At 44.9% G+C, this 26337-nt stretch overlaps 1 protein-coding gene across 1 annotated transcript in view; it reads right to left on the bottom strand.

The window, feature by feature from the left end:
• NXN (nucleoredoxin) overlaps positions 1–26337 on the bottom strand; it is a 164931-nt gene that overhangs the window by 133223 nt on the left and 5371 nt on the right. The window contains exon 2 of the mRNA XM_040455094.1: positions 26166–26316. Within this exon, the coding sequence (XP_040311028.1) occupies positions 26166–26316 (151 nt within the window). The remainder of the gene's footprint in view (positions 1–26165; positions 26317–26337) is intronic.

Raw genomic sequence — 26337 nt, 5'->3', positions numbered from 1 at the left:
AAAGAAGCCCTTTAACTCAGAAGGCAGTCCCATCCACCTTACGAATTCAATGCCCTCTGACTACACATCCATCTGTCACAGCAGGGAATCTTTTAACTAGCAAAAGAGCAAGAGAAGGAATTCAGATCAACATCACGGGCTCCAGCAATAAAGCTGGTGCCAATGCACCCCTTTCCCTCGAGGCAGGAAAGAATCAAGGAAGAATTTCAAAATCTTTTTACACAATTAAAGAAAGGGATCCGGTGGGGGAAGGGAGCAAGGATGGAGATCAAGAAGCTTAAGGTTTGCTATTCTAAGCTCAAAAATAAATCACGGTAAGAAAGGACTAGAAGGTGTGATTTTTTTAAAGATCTAATCTAAGGCAGGTACAGTACTGAGTGTTTGGGGAGAGGGTGGGCTGAGCAAACTGTCTGGCCAGTACCAATCTTCTCACCCCTCTTCCAAGCCCCCAAAACAAAACCAGAGTTTGTCACATGCTTCTAGAATTTTACAGTCTTGAATTACAGCTTTCAAATAATTCAGATTCCACTCTTAACAAAGTTCAGAAATGTGAGGCAGATTACAAAAAAAAAAAAAAAAATCCAGCAAAACGTATCCAAAGAATTGTATGCAACCAAAACGGTAGCAGAGAAAAGGAGGAGACGATATGGTAACTTTGGCCCAAGAGGACCAGCAAATTACACACCAAACCAGTAAAGAGGGCTCCACAAGAAATACACACTCAGGATTTCCCAAAATGACTTTAGCATCCACTGTTGTCAATGATCGCTTTCTAGAAGTCTCTTACATGGTCCGACCATTGACCTTTTATAAAGCAAAAGCGAAGTAAAATGGGTAGAACCCTGGTGCTGTGCACTATAAAAAGCATTTCCTTGGCAGAACCAATTAAGTTCTTTGCAAGTACACGTCAGTGGGCTACTGGGCAGTGTCAAGGTCTACACGTATTAGGACTGGCAGCCCGGGGTTGGGTTGTTTTTGGCACTTCATTCCAGTAGAGCACTACGACATTCTGGTTCGTCCTCCTCAGATGCTCTTAAGTCAGTGATAAAAATGTATGTATGCTAATGTATGTTAATATACACACGTTTATAAAATAGATCTCCTCCCTACAAAAAGCTCTTTTACTAATTTCAAGATTTACTAGCTCATCCCTTACGCAATTAGAACTTTCTTAACAATCACGGAGTTGAAGGTTAAGTGTTGTAACCACAGCACTCAGGACCCAGAGTGCAGTTTCTCCTGACTATTCTCTCTGGGGAGATGGCCAAGCTCTCTTTCTGCAGACATGTGTGGTTAAATCCAGAGTCTTTTTCAATAAATACATTTTAAAAATGTGAGCCAGGGGGTGTCTGTCAGCTGTGGGGAAACAAACCTCCTGCTACAGGCCCTCTCGCGGGGGAGGTTGGCAACCCCGCTTCCATGTATGGAAGTGAACGAAAGCAGTAAAACCTCAGGCATGAGGCTGGGCAGGGCTGGGGGTGGGGGCAGCATTCCTCACGGTAAAGCAAGCTCTGGTCCACAGGAATGGGCTACACAGGCCCTTCCACCCTGCCCTTGGCCTGGGGTCCTGCGGATTCATTAGTGGGATGGCCGTGAGGGCAGAAATGATGGGAAGCACCAAAACAACGGGCACCCAGGAAGCGGAGGTTCATCCACTCACAATGCACGGACGGGAGGAGCCAGGCTGTCCCAGGAGCACAGGCTGAGCCCTGAAAACCAGCGCTATTCGGCTCCCGCATACACTGACCTCAGCGCACTGGAATGCAGAATTCTCCACAATTTGCCATCCATCACCATTGCTCCCACAGGCTAGCACTAAAGGGAGGGTAGATTTTTTTGTGTGGTCTAGGAGACTCATGACTAAGGCAGAAAGGACAGTAGCTCACTTCCAGGGCAAGTGTGGAAGTTGCAAAAAAGTTTAGGACACACTGGGTGGGGGCTGAAGCCCTGCAGGTGTCATTCACTACATGACTCTGGGTAAGTTACTTCATGGCTCTGTGCCTCAGGAGCCTCATCTGTACAGTGGGGACAAGAACAGTAGGTGCCCCCTTGGGGCCGTTGTATGAAGCCTGTAGTGCTGTGCCTGGAACAGAGGAAGTGGTGTAGAACGTTGACTACTGTTAACATGTAGTCTAAGTGTAGAAATTGCTCACTGAAGATTTAGAGCACCCTTCCTAAATTTATAAGTCCAAGTGGTACCTTTCAAACTTTTCTGACATTTCATGTTCAACTAGTTGCTCACCTCCTCTGTGACAGATCTTCCCTTGGCTCTGTGATATCTCCACTCCTGGGCCTTTCTCTGTTCCTTTACCACCCTGTCCCCAGGTCCCTGCTGGTGCTCCACAGGACCTGCCCTCAGGCCACCTTCTCTTTCCACCACTCTCTGGAAATCTCAGTCCCTCTCCTGGCTCTATTTGCTCGTGACTCACAGACCTACCTCCCTGCAGACAACTGAACATCTCTGCCTGCTTTTACTCTCCCTAGCCTCCCCACAAAATCAACACCCTTCCTTCCATTTCCCCTATCTCAGCTGGTGACATACCTTGATGTCATTAACTCCTTCCTGTCTCATCCATCCTGTCTTAGCTCTGGCTGCCATTAACAAAATACCAGACAGAGACTGGATGACTTTAACAGCAGACAGATTTCTCACAGTTCTGGAGGAGGGAAAGTACAAAATCAAAGTGCTGGAAGATCCGGTGTCTGGTGAGAGCTCTCTTCCTGGTCTACACACCACTGTCTCACACGGGGGTGTGGGGAGAGCAAGCTCTGATCTCCTCATAAGGGCACTGATTCCATGATGAGGGTACCATCTCATGACCTCATCGAAACCTAATTACCTCCTAAAGCTCCCATCTCCTAATGCCATCACCTTGGTGGCTAAGGCTTCAACACATACATTTGGGAGGGACATAAACACAGACACACCTCATTTTTATTGCACTTTGCTTTATTGCATTTTGCAGACATTGCATTAAAAATTTTTTTTTAATTTTTGTTTATTTTTGAGAGACAGAGCACGAGTGGGGAAGGGGCAGAGAGAGAGGGAGACACAGAATCCGAAGCAGGTACCAGGCTCTGAGCTGTCAGCACAGAGCCCGACATGGCGCTTGACTCCACAAACTGTGAGATCGTGACCTGAGCTGAAGTTGGACGCTTAATCGACTGATCCACGCAGGCACCCCCCGACACTACATTTTTTAATAACTAAAGGGTCTGTGGCAAGCCTGTGTTGAACGAGTCTACCGGCGCCATTTTTCCAACAACATTTCCTTACTTTGTGTCTCTGTGTCACATTTTGGCAATTCCTGCAATATTTCAAGCTTTCCCATTATTACTATGTTTGAATTGCTGCAATCTCATGACAAAACTTTAACAGATGAAGAGCTGCTTCTTGAGGATGAGCAAATAAAGTGGTTTCTTGAGGGGCACCTGGGTGTCAGCCAGTTAAGCCTCCAACTTTGGCTCAGGTCATGATCTCACGGTTTGTGAGTTCGAGCCCTGAGTTGGATCTGTGTTGACAGCTTGGAGCCTGGAGCCTGCTTTGGATTCTGTCTCCCTCTCTCTCTGCCCACCCCCTCTCTCATTCTGTCCTCTCTCTCTCTCTCTCAAGAATAAACACTAAAAAAACTGTTTAGAAAGTGGTTTCTTGAGATGGAATCTACTCCTAGTAAAGATGCTGTGAAGATTGTTGAAACGACAACAAAAGGGTTTTGAATATCACATAAACTTGGCTGATAAAGCAGTGGCAGTGTTTGAGAAGATGAACAACATCACATGCTACAGAGAAATTGTTCATGAAAGGAGGAGTCCATTGGTGCAGCAAACTTCACTGTTGTCTTATTTTAAGAAATTGTCACAGTCACCCCAGCTTTCAGCACCCAGCACCCTGCTCAGTCAGCAGCTGTCACCATAGAGGCAAGACCCTCCACCAGCAAAACGATTATGACTCACTGAAAGCTCAGATAGGGTCAGCATTTTAGCAATAAGGTATTTTTAACTAAGGTATGTACATTTTTTTAGACGTAATGCTAACTGCGCTCTTAACAGTTCATAATATAGTATAAACATAACTTTTGCATGCACTGGGAAATGAAAAAATTCATTTGACCCGCTTTATGGTGCTAGTCTGGAACACAACCTGCAGTGTCTCCACGGGATGTCTGTCTCCGGTCCACAACAGCCTCCAAAGCCAGGACAACAGCCATGGATCGTATCTCCAAATGCTGCTCAGATCCATTCCCTCTGTCCTGCCCCATCCCATCCCCACTACCCTGTGTACTTCACTCCCTCAGCACCTGCCTCCTCGGCGGTGCTGTCCAATAGAAAGACGGGTGGTTCCCGACTTAACAATGGCTTGATTTTTTGACTTTCTGATGGTGCGAAAGTGATATGCATTCGGTGTAAATCTATTTCAGATTTTGAATCTGGTTCTTTTCCTGTTCTGGCGATGTGTGGTATCTCTCCTGAGGCACAACAAGCCACAGCAACCCATCAGCCACGTGATCACAAGGGTGAATAAACCAATATATCCACGACCATTCTGCACTCATCCAACCATCTTTTTTGTTTTGTTTTTTTACTTTCAGTAATTAATCAATTACATGAGACAGTCAACACTTTATTATAAAATGGACTTTGCCCAACCGTAGACTAACGCAAGTGTTCTGAGCATGTGTAAGGTAGGCTAGGCTCAGCCATGATGTTTGGCAGGGTCAGTGTATCCAATGCATTTTCGAGTAATGATATTTTCAACTTACGATGGGGTTTATCTATCGGGACAATCTACATACAATTTGAAATTTTTTAGTAGCCACGTAAAAAAGTAGAAAGAATCAGGGGCACCTGGGTGGCTTAGTCAGTTAAGCATTCAACTCTTGGTTTCAGCTCAGGTCATGATCTCGTGGTTTCGTGAGTTCAAGTCCTGCTTGGGATTCTCTCTCTCTCATTCTCTCTCTCTCTCTGTCCCTTGCACATGAACATGTGCACTCTGTCTCTCAAAATAAATAAATATTTTTAAAAAGAGTAGAAAAATCAGGTGAAATTAATTTTAATCTATCTTATTTAACCCAATATATCCAAAAGATCATTCCAACATGCAATTGATATTTAAAAAAGTATTAAGGAGATAGTTTACATTCTTTTTTTGGTACCAGGTCTCTGACATCCAGTATATATTTAACATGGCACATCTCCTCAGGACCAGCCACATTTCAAGGTACTTGCTGTCACACATGGCAGGAAGTTATTGGACAGTGTGGCTCTGGTCTCCCCTCGAGTTCATTGTCCACACAGCTACCATGGTTATCTAATCTGATTATGGAAGGTCCCTTCTTAGAACATATCAGTGGCCCCCATCAGGACACAGTCCTGCCCCCTGACGTCCCTTCATTTTCTGCCCCCTACTTGCCCATCCAGACTCATTCCTTACCATTCACTCCCACCTCTCATGTTAGGCTCCAGCAATGGGGAACTGCAAAATGCAGATTGTATAACAATAAGTATGGTATGACACTAATTTTGTTTTAAGCATATTTATGCATATATATCTATAAAACATGTGACACTACCGACGGCAGTATGTACATCTGCATAGAAAAAACTCCAGAACGACAGGCACCAAAATGCAAACAATAATGATCTCCAGTTGGTGGAATCTGGACAATCTCAAGCACTGTTCCTTTTGCAAATTTGTATTTTTTAATTTTTTATAACCACACAATTGAAAAGACAGTGGGAATACGGGAACTTGCTGAAGGTGTGGGCATTAAAGCCAAGAAGTATTATAAAGGTTGCCCTACATGTTCAGCATGATGTATTGGAAAAATGGGTACAATCATTATTCACAAATTCTGTATTTTTTTTTTATTTTTTAAAAAAAAAATTTTTTTTTTCAACGTTTATTTATTTTTGTGACAGAGAGAGACAGAGCATGAACGGGGGAGGGGCAGAGAGAGAGGGAGACACAGAATCGGAAACAGGCTCCAGGCTCTGAGCCATCAGCCCAGAGCCCGACGCGGGGCTCGAACTCACGGACCGCGAGATCGTGACCTGGCTGAAGTCGGATGCTTAACCGACTGCGCCACCCAGGCGCCCCACAAATTCTGTATTTATAAATTGGCCTAGTCGTTCAAATTTATTTGTAACCCCCAAATCAATCTAGCGACACCTTTGAGGTCATTCACAGACATGCACTGGTGAGGAATCTGAGTCACCTGCCACACGTGTCCCAGCTGAGGTCAAACTAGACAACACTCTGCCTTCTTGTTTCAGCTCATACTATAAACAAGTGTCCTTTTCATGGTCTGTTTAGTGCCACATTTTTCGAATTTTTGTGCCTTCTGTTGGTGATTTCACTGCTTAAAATGGCCCCCCAAGCATAATGCTGAAGTGCTGTCTGGTGTTCTGAGTGTAAGAAGGCTGTGCTGTGCCTTAATGAGAAAATGTGTGTGACATAAGCTTCGTTCAGACATGGGTTACACGGCTGTGACCGTTAAGTTCAATATTCCTGAATTGACCATATGTGCTGAATAAGGCATCTTTAAGCAGAAACAGGGAAGAAACATGTTCTGTGCATGGTCACCATGGAGGGAGGTGACCACACATAGTCACCAGAGCTCCACGCCACAAATCCTTTCTGGATAGCAAACTACAAAGCCCAGCTTCAATAAGATTGTGTTGAGTTTCTGAAAGTATTTTAAAGCACACCAACATAATTCCTTTTTAAAGTTTATTAATTTATTTTGAGAGAGAGCTAGTAGGAGAAGCAAAGAGAGAGAGAGAATCTCAAGCAGGCTCTGCACTGTCAGCACGGAGCCCGATGTGGGGCTTGAATTCACCAACCATGAGATCATGACCTGAGCCGTAGTCAGATGCTTAACCGACTGAGCCACCCAGATAATTCATTAATAAGAACTGGCTTGAGGAATGATTCCCACTCCTAAGTTTCAGCACATCTAAATTCTCCCTCTAGTAAAACAGCTGGTCTGGCCCAGCAGCCCCCTTTCCGAACTGGAGGCTGAAACCAAGTATGCGTCCAGGCTGCCCTACTCTGGCTTGTATCTTCCTGCTCAGGTTGGAATGACCTCCAGGAAGCATGGGGCAAATTTGCGTGACCCCTGGACGTGTGGCGAGGTACCCAGGGTTCAGGTCCCAGCTAACCCTCAACACGGGAAGGGCGCTAACTGCCTGGAGATAACACGCCTCCTCCTCTCCCTTCCCCGCTGGCCCAACAGGAAAAAATACTGTGACCACCAGTCATCTAAATGGAATTTCTCTTTCACACTTAGGAGCCTCATCAGCCTGGACTCACAAATTCAAACACCTGGCTCCTTTTAAATTCCTTTCTTTCTGTCTCACATCTTTCAGCCCTGGTAATCCCCTTCTTAAGTGCTCGGTGCTGTTGTTCAGTGAAGTAACGTGTTTGTTTTTTCAGCGATGAGTTACAGCCACTTGAGGCTTTCCACCCAGGAGGTCTGACCCTGACCGGCACCCCGGGCCCTGACCCCAGCCCTTCCACAGGAAAGTGGCTCTGCTCTCAGGAACAGGCTCCTGAGACCAGGAAAATCACAGTCCTGCTGTCTCCAGGCCAAGATACACAAAATCACTCAGGAAAAATAGGACTTGTGGCATTTCCCTCTTTTCAGGACGCTTATCTCTCTGTGCTACGAGCAAACTTTGGCCAAGTCACACGGACACACCGGTAGGCCATTTTTAAAAGCACTACCAGGAAGAGAGGGGCGCCTGGGTGGCTCAGTCAGTTAAGCGTCCGACTTCAGCTCAGGTCATGCTCTCACCCCTTGTGGGTTCGAGCCCCACATCGGGCTCTGTGCCAACAGCTTGGAGCCTGGAGCCTGCTTCAGATTCTGTATCTCCCTCTCTCTGCCCCTCCTCACTGGTGCCCTCTCAAAAATAAATAAACCTTTAAAAAAATTTTTTTTTTTTTTTTTTTTTTAATTTTAAAGCTCTACTGGGAAGAGTATCAAGGAATGTCACTGACCTGGCAACAGGGAACCTGGGGCTGAGAGGCTGGCCGGCAATGTGGCTGCCTCCTCTCTGGGCCTTAGTTTCCTCATCTGTAAAGGGAGGGAGTTGCTGCATAATCCCCAACATCCTTCCCAGTTTAACATTCAAAGACCCCATTGCCCAGTGTTCTACAACAAGAGCCTTTGCTTCATTGATGATGAAAGCACAAATACACAGAAAAATGTAGATCTCTGTTTAACTTTGAGACTCGCTTTTATGCTTGGAATTCAATTTCTCTTTCTACCGGACTCTAGCCCACTCTTTAATTCTAGATCCCAACCTATTCATTCAGTCTTTCAATAAATATTTGTGCCCAGTATTCGTTAATAAGTTTACCAAATGCATTAAGGATGAATAACATAATGATGAGCACGGAGTCCCCGTCCTCAGAAACATTCTGGTCTGGTGGAATGACAGTCACCACCTCCTGACCAGCTCCCACGTGCCACCCAGTAGGCTAAGGGCTTTTTAAATTCCTTGTCATCTCGAACCTCCACAGCCACCCTCCAAGGTAGGTACTACTATCATTCCCATTTTACAGATGGGGAAACAGGCTTGCAAAGGTTAAAGTAACTCGCCCAAAATCTCAAAGCTAGAGAACAGGAGAGAGAAGGGTGAGCCAGGTCATCCACGACGGGCGGTCCAGCCTCTCTGGCTGCTGTCTGACGAAGTGTCATGGGACTCTCTGTTCTTGAAGCTTCTGTTGGCAACCCCATCCCTATTACAATCAACTCACTAAACATCATTGTATAGAGACTCTAAGTTTACATATGTATATCATGCCTTATCTCCCCAGGTAAATTAAAAATGCCTTTGACAACAGGGACTTTGTCACTAATTTCTCTGCATCCTTGACACTGCCCGAGGCAAATAAGATACTCAGAAAACATGTGACTGACCGAAGCTGGGCAGTGTCAATACAAAGCATTGAAAAGCGCAGGCTTGACTTTGTAATATGAGCACTTATCAAGTGAGAAATCCAGAACGAGGGCTTCTTAGTCCCAGTCACTGTTCCCCCCTCTCCCCAACACTATACAGTAGTGGAAAGTTCCGCGAGGAATTTCTTTTCCTTTATTTCACAAACAGAAGCCATTAACCCAGGGTTCCTCTTTATGATCTAATGAAGCCTACAGAAAATGTATTTCTGCAGCCTGGCCCACGACGAGGTTCTCAAGTTTGAGTCTGGCCTCTGGTACGAAGGCATCTGTTTCTTACTTACTACCTGGCGTGTCTTTCTCATTCCAAGCCCAAACCCTGAGAGAGGCCATGAATCCCATGTGTCCAGGTCCGCTTCCCAGAGTCTTCAGGCCTGATGAAATCCCGCCTCCAAATCAGAATCACCGGAAATGTGTTCTCCCCACCACCTGCCAAAGGAACTTTTGTTTTTCCTTATAAAAGGTAACAATGTTCCCCTGAGCATGGGGAGTCTCTGCCACTCATCAGTTTCCAAACAGGCACTGTGTCTTCTCCACCCCACTCTCTTCTCCCTGCTGGATCCAAAGAACTTTCTCCTTTTCAACTTTCCCCTTCATTCCCACGTGGTTATTTATATCTGGAATATCTTTCTTTATTAATCCACTGGACTACCCTCCCCCTTATTTGAAAAGGTCACTTCCAAGTTATTCTTTCCAGAAAGCCTTTCTGGAAGCAGGTTGGCGCTTCAGTAAGGCAGCGACTATGAGCAAGGTTACTTCCTCATCTTCTAAAAATGCCACTCAACTGCTGACCAGATCGAAAGGGGGTAAGAGAACCCACACGAAAACAAAGCGTTCACAAACTATACGCACACCCTTTCCAGGCAAGAGCACCATTATCTCCTCCCATATGTTTTCATTACACAAGCGATCACATTTCGGAACATTTGTAAATCAGAGACTCACCACCGTAGACACCACTACCCCCAACATAACGATAAGCAATTTGGGGCATTTACTGCAATCTTTCTTATGCATCTGTTTAAACTGTGTTGTACTGTAATTATGGTATCTGTGTAATTTGGGATCTCGCTTTTTTGAATACAATATCTGAAGTATAGTTCTACGTTCCAGCAAAGGTCATTAACTCCATTTTTAATAGCTGTTCGACATGATTCTGAGTACTGTAATTTACTTAACCATTCCATGATGAACATTTAGAGTGTTCATTATTACACAGCTTTAAAGGATACCTTCACGAAGGTAAGGCAAGGCAAGAAGCATTATACTTTTGTCCTGGCCTATAGGATGTACATTTATTCGGCATTTATGACTAATTGTTCAGAAGATATTCTTGCTTCTAAACTAACACTCATTCCCCTTCCATTCTTAAGTCAACTCCTCTTTTATTTTTTTTAGAGAGAGAAGATGAGCAGGGGAGGGGCAGAGGGAGGGGGGCAGAGAGAATCTTAAGCAGGCTCCATGCCCAGCGCAAAGGCTGACGCAGGGCTCAGTGTCACAACCGTGAGATCCTGATCTGAGCTGCTTAACTGACAGCCACCCAGGCGTCCCAAGCCCCCTTTTATTTATTTATTTATTTATTTATTTATTTATTAGCGTTTATTTATTTTTGAGACAGGGAGAGACAGAGCATGAATGGGGGAGGGTCAGGGAGAGAGGGAGACACAGAATCTGAAACAGGCTCCAGGCTCCAAGCTGTCAGCACAGAGCCCGATGCAGGGCTCGAACTCACAGACCGCGAGATCATGACCTGAGCCGAAGTCGGCCGCTTAACCGACTGAGCCACCCAGGGGCCCCCCAAGTCCCCTTTTAAAGTTCACTGGATGTTTGCAAAGTGTGCCTCTCATAAGCTCTATAATCTATTTAATAAACCTATTTAATTCCCCTAGCAACCTTTTGATTTTTCATAAGTAACTTGCATCCATGAACTATAACTGAGTTATAAGTTTTCTCAGCTGCCTCATATAGAAATGAATAAGGAATGTTCAGAGGAAAGTGGAAAAGTTGTGTGTGATATTTAGTAAGAGGACTTTTGATGTAATATTTGTACATTTTTCTCGAAACAACTGATGCATTCCAAAGATGTTGTCAAGGAGTTTTCTAAGTGGAAGAAATCACATTTTGAATCTCTTAGAAGCTCACAACCTAAAACGATTTGGCCTAATAAAATAATCCTTCCATAATGAAAATAACAGATATAATCCCTTATTTGATCTATTTCATAACCTTGGATTCTGGTGGTGATGGATTTTCTAAGAGTGCAGCACACTCAGTAAATAAAAACTTGTATTAAATACAGGTTGCCTAATACTAGTCACCACAAAAGACACAGCATAATACAAGTGCCCGGCTTGGGGTAGTCTTTTGTTCCTGTATAAATCCGAATACTCTTAGAAGGGAAGAATGACAGCTCAGAGAATGAACCTCTTAATTTATCCAAACGGCAGGGCACAGCAGTGGAAATTCCACAGACACTGTCTTCTTGAGTGCTTTATGTCAGTTCTAGAGGGGGCCCCTCTCCAAGGACGGGAAAGCTGCTTTCAAAGGTCTCCTTAGCCCACCATACTCAGCAAACATGTCAGGCGAAGCCATTTCCCTTCTAGGGATAGTGGTGTTTGTGGGGGAGGAATTCTGTTCCTTGTCTCTGTGTTGGGTTCATTACCACAGCAGGCACAGTACAGAGTCACCATAGGGCTATGCAACGGCACTTCTAGTCTTTACCCACCTGAGGAAAAAAAGCAGCACCTGTCAGGGACAGCCAAGAATATGAGCAAGATCTGTTTAAAAGGCTTGGTTTAAAAAAAAAAAAAGTATGCGTGTATCAGGGACATGCTTGAATAAGGACAAAATACCCCTGAAGGGACATAACAAGAACCTGATCATGGTGGCTGCTACAGGGGAGGCAAGCTGTAGTCAGCAGTGGGCGTGAGACTTACTTATCCCTGCATGCCTCTCATTTTATTTGAAATTTTTTTTTTTTTTTTTTTTAATGTTCATTTATTTTTGAGACAGGGAGAGACAGAGCATGAACGGGGGAGGGTCAGAGAGAGAGGGAGACACAGAATCTGAAACAGGCTCCAGGCTCTGAGCTGTCAGCCCAGAGCCCGACGCGGGGCTCGAACTCATGGACCACGAGATCATGACCTGAGCCAAAGTCAGACGCTTAACCGACTGAGCCACCCAGGCGCTCCTGAAATTTTATTTAACATGTGAAGACACTGTCCTTTCAGAAAACAAAAATTAATTTCAAATGCTAAAAATCTACTTGTGGGGCACGTGGGCGGCTCAGTCAGCTGAGCGTCCAACTCTTGATTTCGCTCAGGTCATGATCTCACAGTCATGAGATCGAGCTCCACATCAGGCTCCACTCGGGGCACGGAGCCTGCTTTAGAGTCTCTTTCCCTCTCCCTCTGCCCCTGCTCCGCTTGTGTGTGCACATGCGCTCTCTCTCTCAAAAAAAAAAAAAAAAAAAAAATCTACTTGTATAAAAGATATTGAAACATATACATTCATACCTGTGGTATACACCTATTCTTTTACCAGAAGAATAATATACGACACCATTACTGATTATCTCTACAAAGAGGATTATTTTCTAACTTAAAAAATGAAATCCTGGCTTTCTCTTGCAAATGGGAAAAAGTTAACAAGTGGAAAAATGTGTTTAAGTATATGCTGAGTAAAGGAATATAAATGGCTTTTTAACATGAGCAGCAGAGACATAATTTTTGCTGAGGATGCGTACAAACCAACAGCCTCCTCGTGAAGGCACAGCAGGTTTGGTTCCGGGGATCTGCACTCGCCTGGTCACTACTGTCTCTGTGGCTGTTGTATCCACCCAAAAGCAGGCTCAGATGACCTCAGAAGAAGTCATTAACTGAACCTTTGCAGGAAAGCAGCGCTTCAAAAAGCGCTTCAAAACTGGAGTGTTTCCACCACAGCCGCTGCAAATTAATACTTTCCACGACTCCAAATGAAAGAGAAGACGTTCAAGTGGTACGAGGTAGTGTTTTACTCTTACGCACAGTTGTAAAAGCAAAAACAGTGCATCCAAGGGCTGAAGCCCGCGCCCTTCTGCAAATTTAGGAAAGTGATTTCCCCCAGGAAATTGTTTGAAGGCATTTAATGCCAATTCATCCTCATGCCTAACATTTGAAATGTCAGCCTTCTTAGGGGCCAAACTGCAAAGGATAGAACAGATTTACGTGTAATCTTAAACAGGCAAACACCCTCGGGTAAGAAAACAAGTCCCTTGTAAAAGAAGGTAAAATTTTCAAAATAAATGGAGTGATTCATTCTAAAAAGCCAAGTGTTAAGAAAAATCTATCTGCAAGGACGCTAAGGTTGCTTTGCAGCGAGGTTTCCTGTCTCTTGCTAATTTTGAAACAAAATGCCACACTTAATTAGCCAGCCAGATTCTCATCCTGCCCTAGCCCGATGGGGAGAAATGGCATTAAGGAAAAGACTCCCTCAGGCTCTATTAGTGCCCTAATGAGAGAGTGAGAGGAGGGAGGTGTTGGGATGGGGACAAGGCAGCCACTACTGCCACACAGACTTCAGAAAGCGCAGGATCTGAGCATCCTGGTCAAATGGGTTGCTCCCAATTACACTCTGACAGGGGTCTCTGGCCACAGCTATCCCTACAGGGTTCTATGCAGGAAACAAATGTACCAACCAACACTCCACACAGGCCCACCTCTTCCTGTAAGGTATGAATTACATCCAAGAGGGAGAAAATATGCCCACAAGATCACCTAACACCTGTCAGTGATTTCATCACCAGCAACCAACAGATGGAAGGCAGTACTGATTTTCATTCAAATGGGCAAAACGGGGGAGATTCTGCAAGCTACAGATCGGTGAAGCTGACATCAACCCTTCAACAGATCCTACAGCTTATTACAGTTATTAAACACACACTTAGGAGAAGAAGTGATCAGTTTAGAAGTAAGCATGGGCTCACTAAACAGAAATCATTTCACACTATCTTTCCTTGAAAGGGAAATGGCAAATCTCTAAGTTAGAGCCAGCAATCTGTTAAGGTCTCCTATGATAAAGGTTAACTGGATGGAGAGATGTGGGCTGAATAGTAATATAATTAGGCAAATTTAGAACTGGCTGGATTCTAAGGTGTTTCAACAACTAACAGACCAATATTAGTCTGGAGGAGGCTTTAGTGGTGTGACCTGGGACTCCATCCCCAGATTTAGTGAAGGTCTGCAAGGGGTCACATAATTCATAGCTCAGAAGGGGCTATGATTATTGTGGGTGACCACATACACATGCAAAAAAGATTCTGACAGATTGCAGTAAATAATCAAATCTAAGTAAACATATTCTTAAGGATCACAGATATAAGATTTGGGACTCTGTTCTCATTTGTTCAGGTATAAAACTGATGAACAAGCCTTTGGAGTTTTGGTTGACAAAAAGGTCAGTGAGTCAACACAGTGTAATGTGATTGTCAGAAAAGCTAATACAATCTCAAGCTGTAATTATGTAAGTTCAGATAATATCTAGATAAGCTGACCCTTTGTGCTTCGGGCAGACCCCCCTGGAGTCCGTGTTCAGGTTTGGGGGGTGGGCTTAGATACGAACAGCCAGGATAGTGATGAAACTTGAACCCTTATCATGTAAGAAATGGCCAAATGACCATGGGAATCTTTCAGAGAGAGAACTTCTGCAGGTCTCTGAAGGCTGGCCAGTCCCTTAGGCAAGGACGGCTGATGTCAGAATGGCCTCCTAAGGAGATGGCACTTTGTGGTCACTAGAAATGCTCTGCCAAGGGCTGGGTGACCACTTGCTGAGCATGCTGCCATGGGGTTAGGCATAGATGACTCTAGGGGGCATCTGCAGTCCTCTCATGTCCCCGCCCTCAAGTAACACACTCTCATTTTCCTTGGTAAGCACTCCCCTTTCCTGATGTTCAGTCCACTTGGTTTGTGACCCCACCCTCTAGCTATGCACGTGTGCATATGACTCGGGTATGGCCAATCAGAATATCAGACATGTCCGGGGATGGGAGGGTGACCAAAGCTGGCCTCCTTCTCCTGGGGTTCTGAGAGGACAGAAAGCAAACCCAGAGCTGCAGGTGGCCCTCCTATCACAGGTCACTATGAGAGCAGCCGGCCAGAGGTCAGGGCCCCCACAGAGAGAAGCGGAGTGGAGATGGAGAAGGGCAGCCCCCCTGAAGAACTGCATCTGAGCCACCAGGGACTAGGAGGCGGCCAACACCTGGTCTTCTCAACAACAAGGGCCTAGGACACTTTTGAACCCAAGAGTCAATATTCTGTAGACCTTTACAATATGGATAAGAAAGGGTTGGGAATGTGGCAAGGGGGCAGACCCAGAGAAAGTTCAAGTGGAAGGAGAAACTTTAGGTTTAAAAGACTTTAGGGACATAGCTACCAGTTGCAATGTGGTTTCAAACAAATCAAAAAAAATTATTTTTATAAAAAAAAATTAGGAGACAATCAGAGAAATCTGAATACTGAGTGGATATTTGCCGATATTTAGGAATTATTTTGAGGTTATGACATATTATGATTTTTTTTAAGAGTTACTTAGTGAAGGGTTCCTGGGTGGATCAGTGGGTTAAGCTATCTGACTCCTGATTTTGGCTCAGGTCATGATCTCACAGTTCATGGGTTCCAGCCCCCCATCAGGCTCTGCGTGGACAGCACGGAGCCTACTTGGGATTCTGTCTCCCTCTCTCTCAGCCCCTCACCCCCCAAATTAACAAATAAACATTAAAATAAATAAAATAAATAAAAAATGTTTTAAAAACGAGTTACTTAGTGAAATGTTTACGAAGGAAATGATACGATGCTTAGGCGCTGCTTCAAAGTAAATCCACTGAAGGGGAGGGGGAGAGGGCATGATGAGTTGGTGATCCTTGCATCTGAGTGCTGGGTACAAGGGGGTTCACTGTGCTATTTTCCCTACTGGTGTGATGTCTGAAGTTTTCCGTAATAAAAAGTCAAAAAAAATAAATAAATAAATGGCAGGAGAAATATATACAGCCCAGACTCCGCTGCCCACTCCCAGCTCAAAGGTGAATCCATTAGAATCCGTTCAGGAAAACTGAGCAACCAGTTGGTCAAAGACCTGGTCTAGAATTCTACCCAGAGTCAAAGGCATGGTGTGTCATCAAATCAACAAGTGACCAGTAACTACCCCTGTCCTAGTGAGAAACTGGGGAGAAACAAGATTACATTTTGGGCCACTAGATGCAGAGTCTAGGTGCTGAGGACAGGCGTGATACAAAGAAAGAAAAGCTGAGAATTTTTCTCTCCTGTCATCTGAAACAGCCAAAACACAGGGACTGAAATATTGAAGTGCCTAGGGTAAACATTTAAAGGGCACTTACCATGCACTAGGCACTGTTCTAAACTCTTTTTGAATAGTAACTCATTTAACCCTTTAACAACAACCCTACAAGGTAGATACTGTTATCTCCATTTTAATGACCAGGACCTAGAGACACACAAGTTGGGTAACCTGCACCAAAATTGCATTGCTAGAAATCCACCAAGGTGTGATTCAAACCCAAAAGACCCAGACCCAGAACCCATACTCTTAGCCACCGTGTGACAGATTTTAAACGTTCACTTCTAATAGCGGAGAATTTGTGAAGGTCCGTGGATATAAATGCTTTTTTAAGCTGCAGTCACTCAAGCACATGCCCAGAGCTGAGAAAACGCTTTCCTCACACCTACATTCACTGCCATCCAGAGAGAGGTCAGAGGTAACACTGTGATTTTTCCCTATAGCTGCTTGTTCTGCCCAATCTGTATATTTCACATCAAACCCTGAAAAATGACTAACAGATGAGGCAGCTGTGCTATGAGGCACCACGATCAAAAGAAAACTGTCTTGACCCAAAGAAAACTGTCTTGACCTGATCACGTTTAAAGGGGGAAAAGGCAACATCTTCTGATTCCATTCAGATTTTTGTCCCTAGCACACTGACGAAAAAAGACAAGTAAAACTCTATAAAACCGATTCATCTGGATAAAATTCCCCTAGGAAAACAAAGAGGGAAACCCTATCCCTAGAACAGCAAAACTCACCACACCCTCTTTACGAGTATTCAACAATGATCTGAGATGAAAGCATTCTTCACTGTAGAAATATTACTTGAATTTACCTGTAATTGGTGTCTACCTTGAAATAAGACAATGGGGAGTGGGGGAGTGATAAGATGTAACGGAAAGGAATGCTGAACTGTAAGCTTAAATGGTTTCTTGAAAAGGATTTTAAGTGTAGTTCATACAAAAATACACTGTATATCTGGTCCAAGAGTTACGACCAGCAAGCAGCAGAAAATTTATGTTTGCTTTTAATCATGGATGCCACAGAACAAAAGTTTCCATTACAGGGTTTTGCTCGAGAATAACAGCACTCAAGCAACTTTCAATTACTATACTTCTTACTTGTCATAAAGCAGAAAGCACATGTTTGAGATTTCACTGGAAGTTAGAACAGCAGTTTCTGAAAACCTCATAAAAGGGAGGACTGATTTAGTCCTAGGATCTCGGCAGGACACCTGAAGTTCAATTTTGTCTCAGAACAAAAAGCACTAAAGCAGCCCGCAGGCTCTGCCTAGGATGAAGGGGAGTTGGGGCCACTTGACTGGCTGATCTAAAAAAAGCCAAATCATTAAAAGGCCCTTAGAAACCACCACCACCACCACCACCTCAGAAAGGCAGCAGCAGCAAAGAAGTTCTGGCTCTCCTGTCTTCCAGGCAACAGCAAATGCTTTCAGCAGTTAAACTACTTCTATCTTATTTCAGGGTCTTCTATGCATATCTAGGGTGAATCCACACCAAAAACCATTCGTTGAAAAGAGAACTTTCAGCTCCCTCCTCTTCCACAGAGAATGTTTGATGTGAACATTTTGTAAGATACGATTTCACAAACAGAAAGGACCGAGTTGAATTTAAGGGACTTCAGCTGAGCTCTTTCATCCAACACTGTGACCCTAATCTAATAATTGGTTCTCTTGCTTCAATTCTCCAACTCGAATATACTTTGAAAAGTTAAAACGTTTAGTATCTACTGATTGCTAGTTGCTCGAAGATGTAATAGGCATGCATTTTGAGTTCCTTGGAAGAAAGATTCCTGAGAAACACAAACTATGAAACATAAAAGCATGGAATGATAGGTCTACAGATAGGAGACTATTTTAATGGCCTAAGATTTTTGACATTTCAAAGTCTTTTCCTGTTTTTGAGCACAGAATTACAGGGCAATAGAGTTACACATCCATTTGCTTGTTTAAGTGCCTTTTACAGCACTCGTTAAGAAACAAAAACAAAAACACCCACATACTGTGGATATATACAATTATACAATTCCATTAAGGCCTAACTCTAATATTAAATATTAAAATCAAGCTACAGAATAGTGAAAGCACACATTTCAACTTACACGATGTGGAAGCTACCATGTGTTCAAGTTCCCAATCTAAAAGTCCCATGCATGCTTTTCTGTGATCACATAGTCTCAGCACCTAAGGAACTGATCATCTCCCCCCCTCTTTGGTTGGTTTCTGTCCTCAAAGAGCGTACAGTCTAATAATGAAACAAACACAGCCTAAGTGCTAGGGCATTTGCGCAGAAGATCTATGGAAGCCCACAGAATCATCCCACCTAGAGGACAAAGAGACAAGAAAGCTTCTTAGGGAAACAGGGGAACCAGGACTGAAGTTTAGAAGTTCCAAACTCAGCCAGCTGGGAGGGAAAAGAACACTGTGCAGGTGAGACAGGAGACAGGAGAATAGTCAGGGACCACGCTCTAGAATTTGGACTTGACCCCAAAAGCTATGAAGAACAACTACAGAATTCTTAGGTAGGAGAATGATATGATCAAAGTTGTGATTTGGACTTGACCATTCCAGAAACAGTCTAGAGCAGCGCTGCTCAAGGCTCAAGGTAGGTTTGCAACCCAGTGCTTTCCCATAAGTTGCTACTGGCCCCAAACAAGGTAAGTACAGAAACTGAGAATGAGTACTCAGCAGTTCGACATTGCAGCAACAACCAAGCCTGTGATCAACAGGCTCCTCTTGTTGAAAAGGACAGAGACCAGCCTGTGTGAGGTCAATTTAGCGGGGAGTTGCATGTGATTCAACCTTAACAGGAGTCATGCTTAGTAAGGCCACTTGCATTGGTGTGTGATGGACTGGAAATTAACAAAATAAAATAAAACTGATCATTGATTATAGGCAGTTTGAGAAGATGGTCTGAGAACCATTCCAGGCATCAAGACTGGAAGCAAGGAGCCCCAGGAGAAGCTGCTGGTGGTACACAGTCGTCCAGATGAAACCTCAACTCAAGCCGTGATGATAGGGATGGCAAGAATTGTTCAGAGTTGAGATGTGTTAAGGAAATTGCATCAGCAAGACTCTGTGGATGTGAGGGGTGCCAGAGAAGCAAGGATGACTCTTGAGACTTCAGAACTCTTCTCTTTTTTAATTTTTTTTTATTTTATGAGTTTTAAAAAAAATTTTTTTAAGTTTATTTCGAGAGAGAGAGAGAGAGAGAAACAGAGCACATGAGCAAGGGAGGGGAAGAGAGAGAGGCAGAGAGAGAGAATCCCAAGCAAACTCCATGCTGTCAGCACAGAGCCCAATGTGGGGCTTGAACTCGAATTGTGAGATCATGACCTGAGCCGAAGAAGTCAGGAGCTCAACGCTTAACCAGCTGAGCCACCCGGCACCCCACCCCCCCCTTTTTTTTTAATTTGAGAGAGCAAGTGGGGGTAGAGACAGAGAGAAAGGGAGAGAATCCTAAGCAGGCTCCACACCATCAGCTTTAATTTTTTTTTTTTTTTGGAATGTTTATTTATTTTTGAGAGAGAGAGAGAGAGAGTGCGAGCCAGGGAGGGGCAGAGAGAGAGGCAGACACAGAATCTGAAGTAGGCTCCAGGCTCTGAACTGTCAACACAGAGCCCAACGTGGGGCTCGAACCCTCGAACCACAAGATCATGATTTGAGCTAAAGTCGAACACTTAACCGACCAAACCACCCAGGCGCCCCAACTCTTACTTCTTTTTAAAATAACAGCCAGATATAAAGCAACAGTACGCAAGAACCTCATGAGAGCCAGGATCAGCAAAAAGATTCCAAATTCACAGCCATTTTCTTCGAGTGCCTTTGAATAAGTAGCGTGGTAAATTAATAAAATACTGAAAAGTAAGCACTCTGGTGGTTAACACTGAGCACCGCTGGGAATTGAGAACCCAAAGAGAAGAAAACATCCTATGCCAAGCCTATGCTCTCCCGCTTGAAAGGAAATCATCCCTCGAGGAGCCTGGTCTATTCAGATTGGGGCTAGCTAGAGTCCTAGAGCCCCAAGCCTTATCAAAAATAAAAATAAAAAAAGACCCCCTCCACCTCCCATACACAGAGCGACTTACTCAGTCCCCACCCCAGCTGTGTATCACACAACACAAAGCCTCCTTTTTCAAATTTGTGCAGATACTAAAACAAGGCCTCAAAACCAAAAGGAAGAGTGATAAAAAGAGGGTGGGGGAGGGGGAGAAAAGAGGGTAAATGAAATCAATGACCCTAACCTCAAAACCCACAGCTTTCCTCTGTGCTCTGGTGCACATCCCAACCTCTATCAATCAGCAAGAGCTGTGAACAGCTAGCCAGTCAGGCCTGAATCCCTAACTGGAGGCCTGAATCGTAAGGCGCAGTAGCTACAAGTCTGGGCAAACCTATCCTACAGCATTCCAGAGCTAGGAAGGGAGGTGGCCGTGTTAGAGGGTGTGTTAGAGTCTCCACTGCTCCAGAGAGTAGGCACCATCCCTTTCCCAAGCTGAAAGAGCAGCAGCCCTACAACCTTCACGCTGCCCGGATTTAAGAGGGCAGGATCAGCGTCAGACGCGCCTAATAGCTCTGGCAAACCACAGAACGAGCACCAAGTGCGTAATTAATCTCTCTCAAGAAGGGTGCCTCATCATCTTAAAGTTGTTACCCTTTATCCCGTCTGGGCCTCATTGATCTGATGTCTCAAGTTTCACTGGCAAATGTGAGTATGGAGCTCAGTAAATCTCAGGACTACCAGTTCTTTAAGGAACAGTTTTGTTTTGTTTTTAAGTTTATTTATTTATTTTGAAAGAGAGAGCAGGGGAGGAGCAGAGAGAGAGAGAGAGAGAAAATCCCAAGCAGGATCCACACTATCAGCACAGAGACAGACACAGGGTTCAACCCCATGAACTGTGAGATCATGACCTGAACCGAAATCAAGAGTTGGACACTTAATAAGCCACCCAGGAACCCCAAGAATAGTATTTTCTAAATATTCATTTGCTTTCATTGCTTCATTCTTCCAGGTCTTTCTCCTCAATTATAATCTCTTCTAGGGCAATTCTTTCAACTCCTTCACCATACCCCCCTGTACACTTAGAAGTCATTTGTTTGAAAAGTTAAAAAGTATACCTTGTAACCACAATTCTGTAATGTGATATATTCCAAAGTCTCAGGAGATGAAAGAATTACTAGATTTCATGAGAATTTTTTAACGATAGCTAGCACTTAGTGAGCACATACTATCTGCCAGGCAGATGTTATTATCATCTCATTTTACAGATAAGGAACCTGTGGCACAGACACATAGGGTAACTTTCACAAGGTCACACAGCTATCAAATGACAGAGCCAGGATCTGAACTCAGGCAGGTGGACATCAGTCCCTATGTTTACCTACTATATACTAGACGTCTTCATTATGCAGAGAAAAATGAAAGATTAAAAAGCACATTACAAATAATGGAGCAAGGAAAAAGCCTCTCAAGGAAAATTGCTTTTATTACTTTAATTGGACTGTTGTCTTTTATTAGACAGATCCAAGTCCTGGAAACAAAGTGAACAGAGGGAGCCTGTCCTGGCTGATCCAGGCTCCTTTTGCAGAAGGCAGAAAACCCCATCTTCAAAGCTGTGCTTTTTCCGCTTTTAGCACCATGAAAGTGGTCAATGTCCTAGAAGTTATTCTCTTAGTGGTCAGGGTATCGGGATTTGAGGGAAGATGAGCTGGGAGAGATGGAGCTATAAAACTGCTTGGGTTGGAGGGCAGGGGGAAGCGCCTGGGTGGCTCAGTCAGTTAGGCATCCAATTCGGCGCAGATCATGATCTCACAGCTTGTGAGTTCAGGCCCCGTGTCGGGCTCTGTGCTGACAGCTCAGAGCCTGGAGCCTGCTTCGGATTCTGTGCCCCCCTCTCTCTCTGCCCCTCCCTGGCTCACACTCTGTCTCTTTGTCTCTCTCTCAAAGATAAAAAAGATTGCCTGGGTTGGTACCAAACCTTGCCCCATTCCAAAGAGCCAAAGGGATTCCAGCGAATTCTAGGCCACACCTCTGATTTAGTCTGAACCAAAAGAACCACCCAGAGCAAACAACCCAGACAGGGAAACAGGAAGATTCCCCTTCCCCTGACTGGAGCAGGCAGACCGGAGCAGGTAGACTGGACCAGAGCCTCCTGACTGCCACTCATCGGCCCCAACTTTCTCTTTTCCTTTCTGTCTGGCAGGAAGGTCTAGGGCCAAGCCAGACCCAGGCAAACCTGTCTAAGACCAGTGGTCCTGCACCATTTGATGTCAGTGCACCCACACTGACCAAATGTATTTCACCAGGTATCCAGCCCAGGCAAAATGAAGTCCAGTGGCTTTAAAACCAAACTCCGTGCTGCCCTCTCTGATGCTGAAGCAGAAGATCCTGGGGATCCACTCTCCTGTTCGGCCAGCAAAGTAAGTTATCCCCACCGGAAGGAACACATCAAATTCCCAAAGTCCGAATCATCACCACTTTCCAACTATTCATTTCATTCTCTCTCTCCGGAAATCTGAAAAATGTCTCCCAACAAAAGGAAAAGCAAACCTACTTATTAAAACAAGTCCAACTGCCTTGACTTCAAGATTATAGGTTTCCTGACAAAACTGCTCTTATAAAGGCAGTCAAAGTTCTATTATCATTTAATTACAATTTCTATACAGCTATTTACATGTGTGTGCTTGGAAGCCAAAAAAATGAAGCTTCAGTTATTTTTGCACCTACCACAAAAGCAAGCAGAAACAGGACAACCTTCCATAAAGCATTTTTTTTGTTTGTTTGTTTTTGTTTAAAGATGCTGGAGTCCTTTTATTTGCTGTTTTCTCACAGCTTCAGTCAAGGTGAGCAGAGCCAGGCAACATGCAAGCCTAACATATATGGTCATCCCCAGACTTTCTTACTACATAAAGGGGAAATTAATAAAAGAAGAAAAAAATACCACACGGCATTTTCTTTCCCCACCATAATCTTTCAATTTTCTTTAGAGAAATGCCAGCCAATAACTAATTAGAACCATATCCTTTGTTATCCCAGTGGGAAGAAGTATATGAATGGTTTGAAGGAACAAATGTTAACGAGAACTTTAAAAAACTTAGTAATCTGGAACTCTGGTTTGCCCTTCAGTGTAAAACAAAATTCTATTCTTTGAAACTATTATAGTTGGCAAAACAACATGGACAGGGGCCATCAGCAAAAAGGTAAGCGTTCACCGCTCAGCACCCTGAACTGGGGATGCCCTGGGCTTTTCCCTGTTTTTATCACGAAACTGCCATTACAAGCTCACAGACTTCTAAGCATCTCAGTTTCAGACATTGAGACAAAAACTCAACCTTACAAAAAAGGGAACTGTTTACTTTCTTTGGTTTCAAGGGAGAAAATAATTCCTTTCAGAGGGAGTACATAGCTGTTGTCATTTCTGAAAATATGTTTTCCATAAAAAACACAGCTGGAGTCTTTTTACCTGGCATATCACTCCGGATGGTTTCCGGGATCAGACAGACCTTGAGTTGCCTATTCATGAACATCCAGGAGTAGAAACTACCTCTTCAAAAACTGGATTTGTTTTACACAACAAAGTGAACCAGAGGATGCGAGACAGAAAAACTCCGAGCGAAAAATAAATGTTTAAGATGCTATGCACCATGGTTTGGGCATGTTCAGCATTCTGAACTGTATTTTCTTTTTTTTTTTTTTTTAATTTTTTTTCAACGTTTATTTATTTTTGGGACAGAGAGAGACAGAGCATGAACGGGCGAGGGGCAGAGAGAGAGGAAGACACAGAATCAGAAACAGGCTCCAGGCTCTGAGCCATCAGCCCAGAGCCCGACGCGGGGCTCGAACTCACGGACCGCGAGATCGTGACCTGGCTGAAGTCGGACGCTTAACCGACTGCGCCACCCAGGCGCCCCCTGAACTGTATTTTCAAATGAGGGTCTGCCCTATGTCATCCAGACTCTCATCCTGGTGGAATCGGCAGGTCCAGACTAGGGCCACTTTTTGTGTGTGCGCAGGGGATTAGCCCCGGCAGACAGAACCAGGCATGGCATATAGCATATGAAATAGTCTCCTTTTTCAAGAAAAAGCTTTAAGTATTTGGAAAACATCGCAATCTGCTCCATGTTTTTACCATCCAGCAAATTTACTTCCTCCACTGTGAAAAAAAACAACAGGCCTCAGGTCTATAACAGTTTCCCATCATGTTCGCATGAGCTAGAAATCACGTGGATTGCCCAATAAGGACGTTATTTTACACACACTGGTATATACGATAGAAACTTGCCATAACAATAAAAATATTTTTTGGTAAATCACTTTCTGAATATTATTTCTCCCCAAAAGGATCATAAAAACAACCACCAAGGAACACAAAGAATTCCCATATTTTTAAAGTAAAAAAGGATTGGCCATTCATATTCATGCACTATCAAGTATATAACCTAACTATGAGCAAGATCACCTAAAAAGTGGTTAAAATGCCAAGTTTTGCCTCTGTGTGGTTAGTGAGCTCATGTTTTTCCAATGCGAAGTTTACAAACTGTATTTGTTAAACTGTATTTCATGCTTTAAATCCTAAATCCGCACCTTACACTATTTGGAGATGATTTACTCGAGACATTTGGGGTCACAATATAAAGCCTTTTGGTCTTACTAAATCTAAATCATGCTTCTCAACAAGACTCTGTAGACATAAAAGAAACACATGGCATGCCGTTACCATCCTCCCCAGGGGCACCTCCAGATCCCCAGAACAGCCTTTCTTCTCCTGTCCACTCCATAAACTAAGATTCTCCTCAGAAAGGGAAGGTGCAGGATTCACACGTTTCATCACGCATACAAATTAAGCAAGAACGCTCCAAAACTTTTCCTGCTTCGATTTATGACAAGATTTCCTGAATCCCTTTTATTAAAACAGACAGCTTCATCCAACAGATGCACTCAAAAACCCAAACTAATTTCAGCAGCAAAATGCTGGGAATGAGTAGTTGACAGCGAAGTATAAATTTCCCCAAAGCCTCGTTTTTCCAGTTAACCTAAGGGATCAGTTCAGCATTTATTTTCGAAGTGTGCCAAGACGACAGTGGCCCACCGACCAAGCAACTAAGACCTGCAAAGACGGGTCTGTTCCTGTGCCTGAGAGGCATCTGGGGAGGACTGCTGGACAGGCAGACAATGAAAAGCTCCCCGGTGGCCACTAGTCGAGCCCGCGGGGGCGGAGGGAGGAGGGAGGAGGGAGAAGGGGAGAGGAGTGAGCGCCCTTCTCACCCAAAGCCACGGTCAGCGGCTGCCTCTCCGGGGCACGGGGCGGCCTGGCCTCGGAGTCCCGGGTCACGGGGGAAGGGGTCCCCTGAAAAGAAGATTCCTCTCAGAGAAAGGAAACTTCCTGGTTTGGGCATTATGGGTAGGGGGCGAGCGCCAACCCCCCACCACTACAGGTATCCGCCGGGAGTCTGGAGGCTGAGGGAAGGAAACAGCCCCTCCCTGCGCCCACGGCGGAGATTGGGGGTCACGGGGTCGGGACCCCCGGCGCAGCCGCCCACTAAGCAAGGCTCCCGACGCGTGGGGATCTGGCTCTTGGCTCCTCGGGACAGAAGCCGGGATCGGGGGCCTGGGGGTGTCAAACTTCCCCCACGGGCGCGGCCTGGCACCCGCACCGAGGAGTTGCCGCGGGAGCCCCAACCCGGCGGGATCCTGGGACGGAGGCGGACATAGACAGAGGAAGGCGACACTAAGGGACACGAGGGGAAGCGTGTGCAAAGATACAGGAGCGGGGCCGAGGGGCCGCGTGTTGCGGGTGGGGCCGGCGAACACCCCGCTTCCCCGAACGCGCGGGCTGCGCACCGAGGCCAGGGGCGCCAACGAGGCCCGCGCAGCTCACCTTCCTGTGCTTCTCCTTGTAGGGCAGCGCCAGCCACGGCATGTCCCGCACGAAGTCCTGCCACTGCCGCTGGTCCTGGTCCGAGGACACGAAGACGATCTCCAGGCGGCGCAGCGGCTCGGGCTCCGCGGCCGCCCCGGCCCCCGGCCCCCTACCATACGTAGATGGTCGC

The sequence above is a fragment of the Herpailurus yagouaroundi genome, unplaced genomic scaffold (genome assembly GCF_014898765.1).
Source record: "Herpailurus yagouaroundi ecotype Mexico unplaced genomic scaffold, PumYag 215, whole genome shotgun sequence".
NCBI classification, from domain to species: domain Eukaryota; kingdom Metazoa; phylum Chordata; class Mammalia; order Carnivora; family Felidae; genus Herpailurus; species Herpailurus yagouaroundi.
This window is presented reverse-complemented; position numbering and strand designations above follow the sequence as displayed.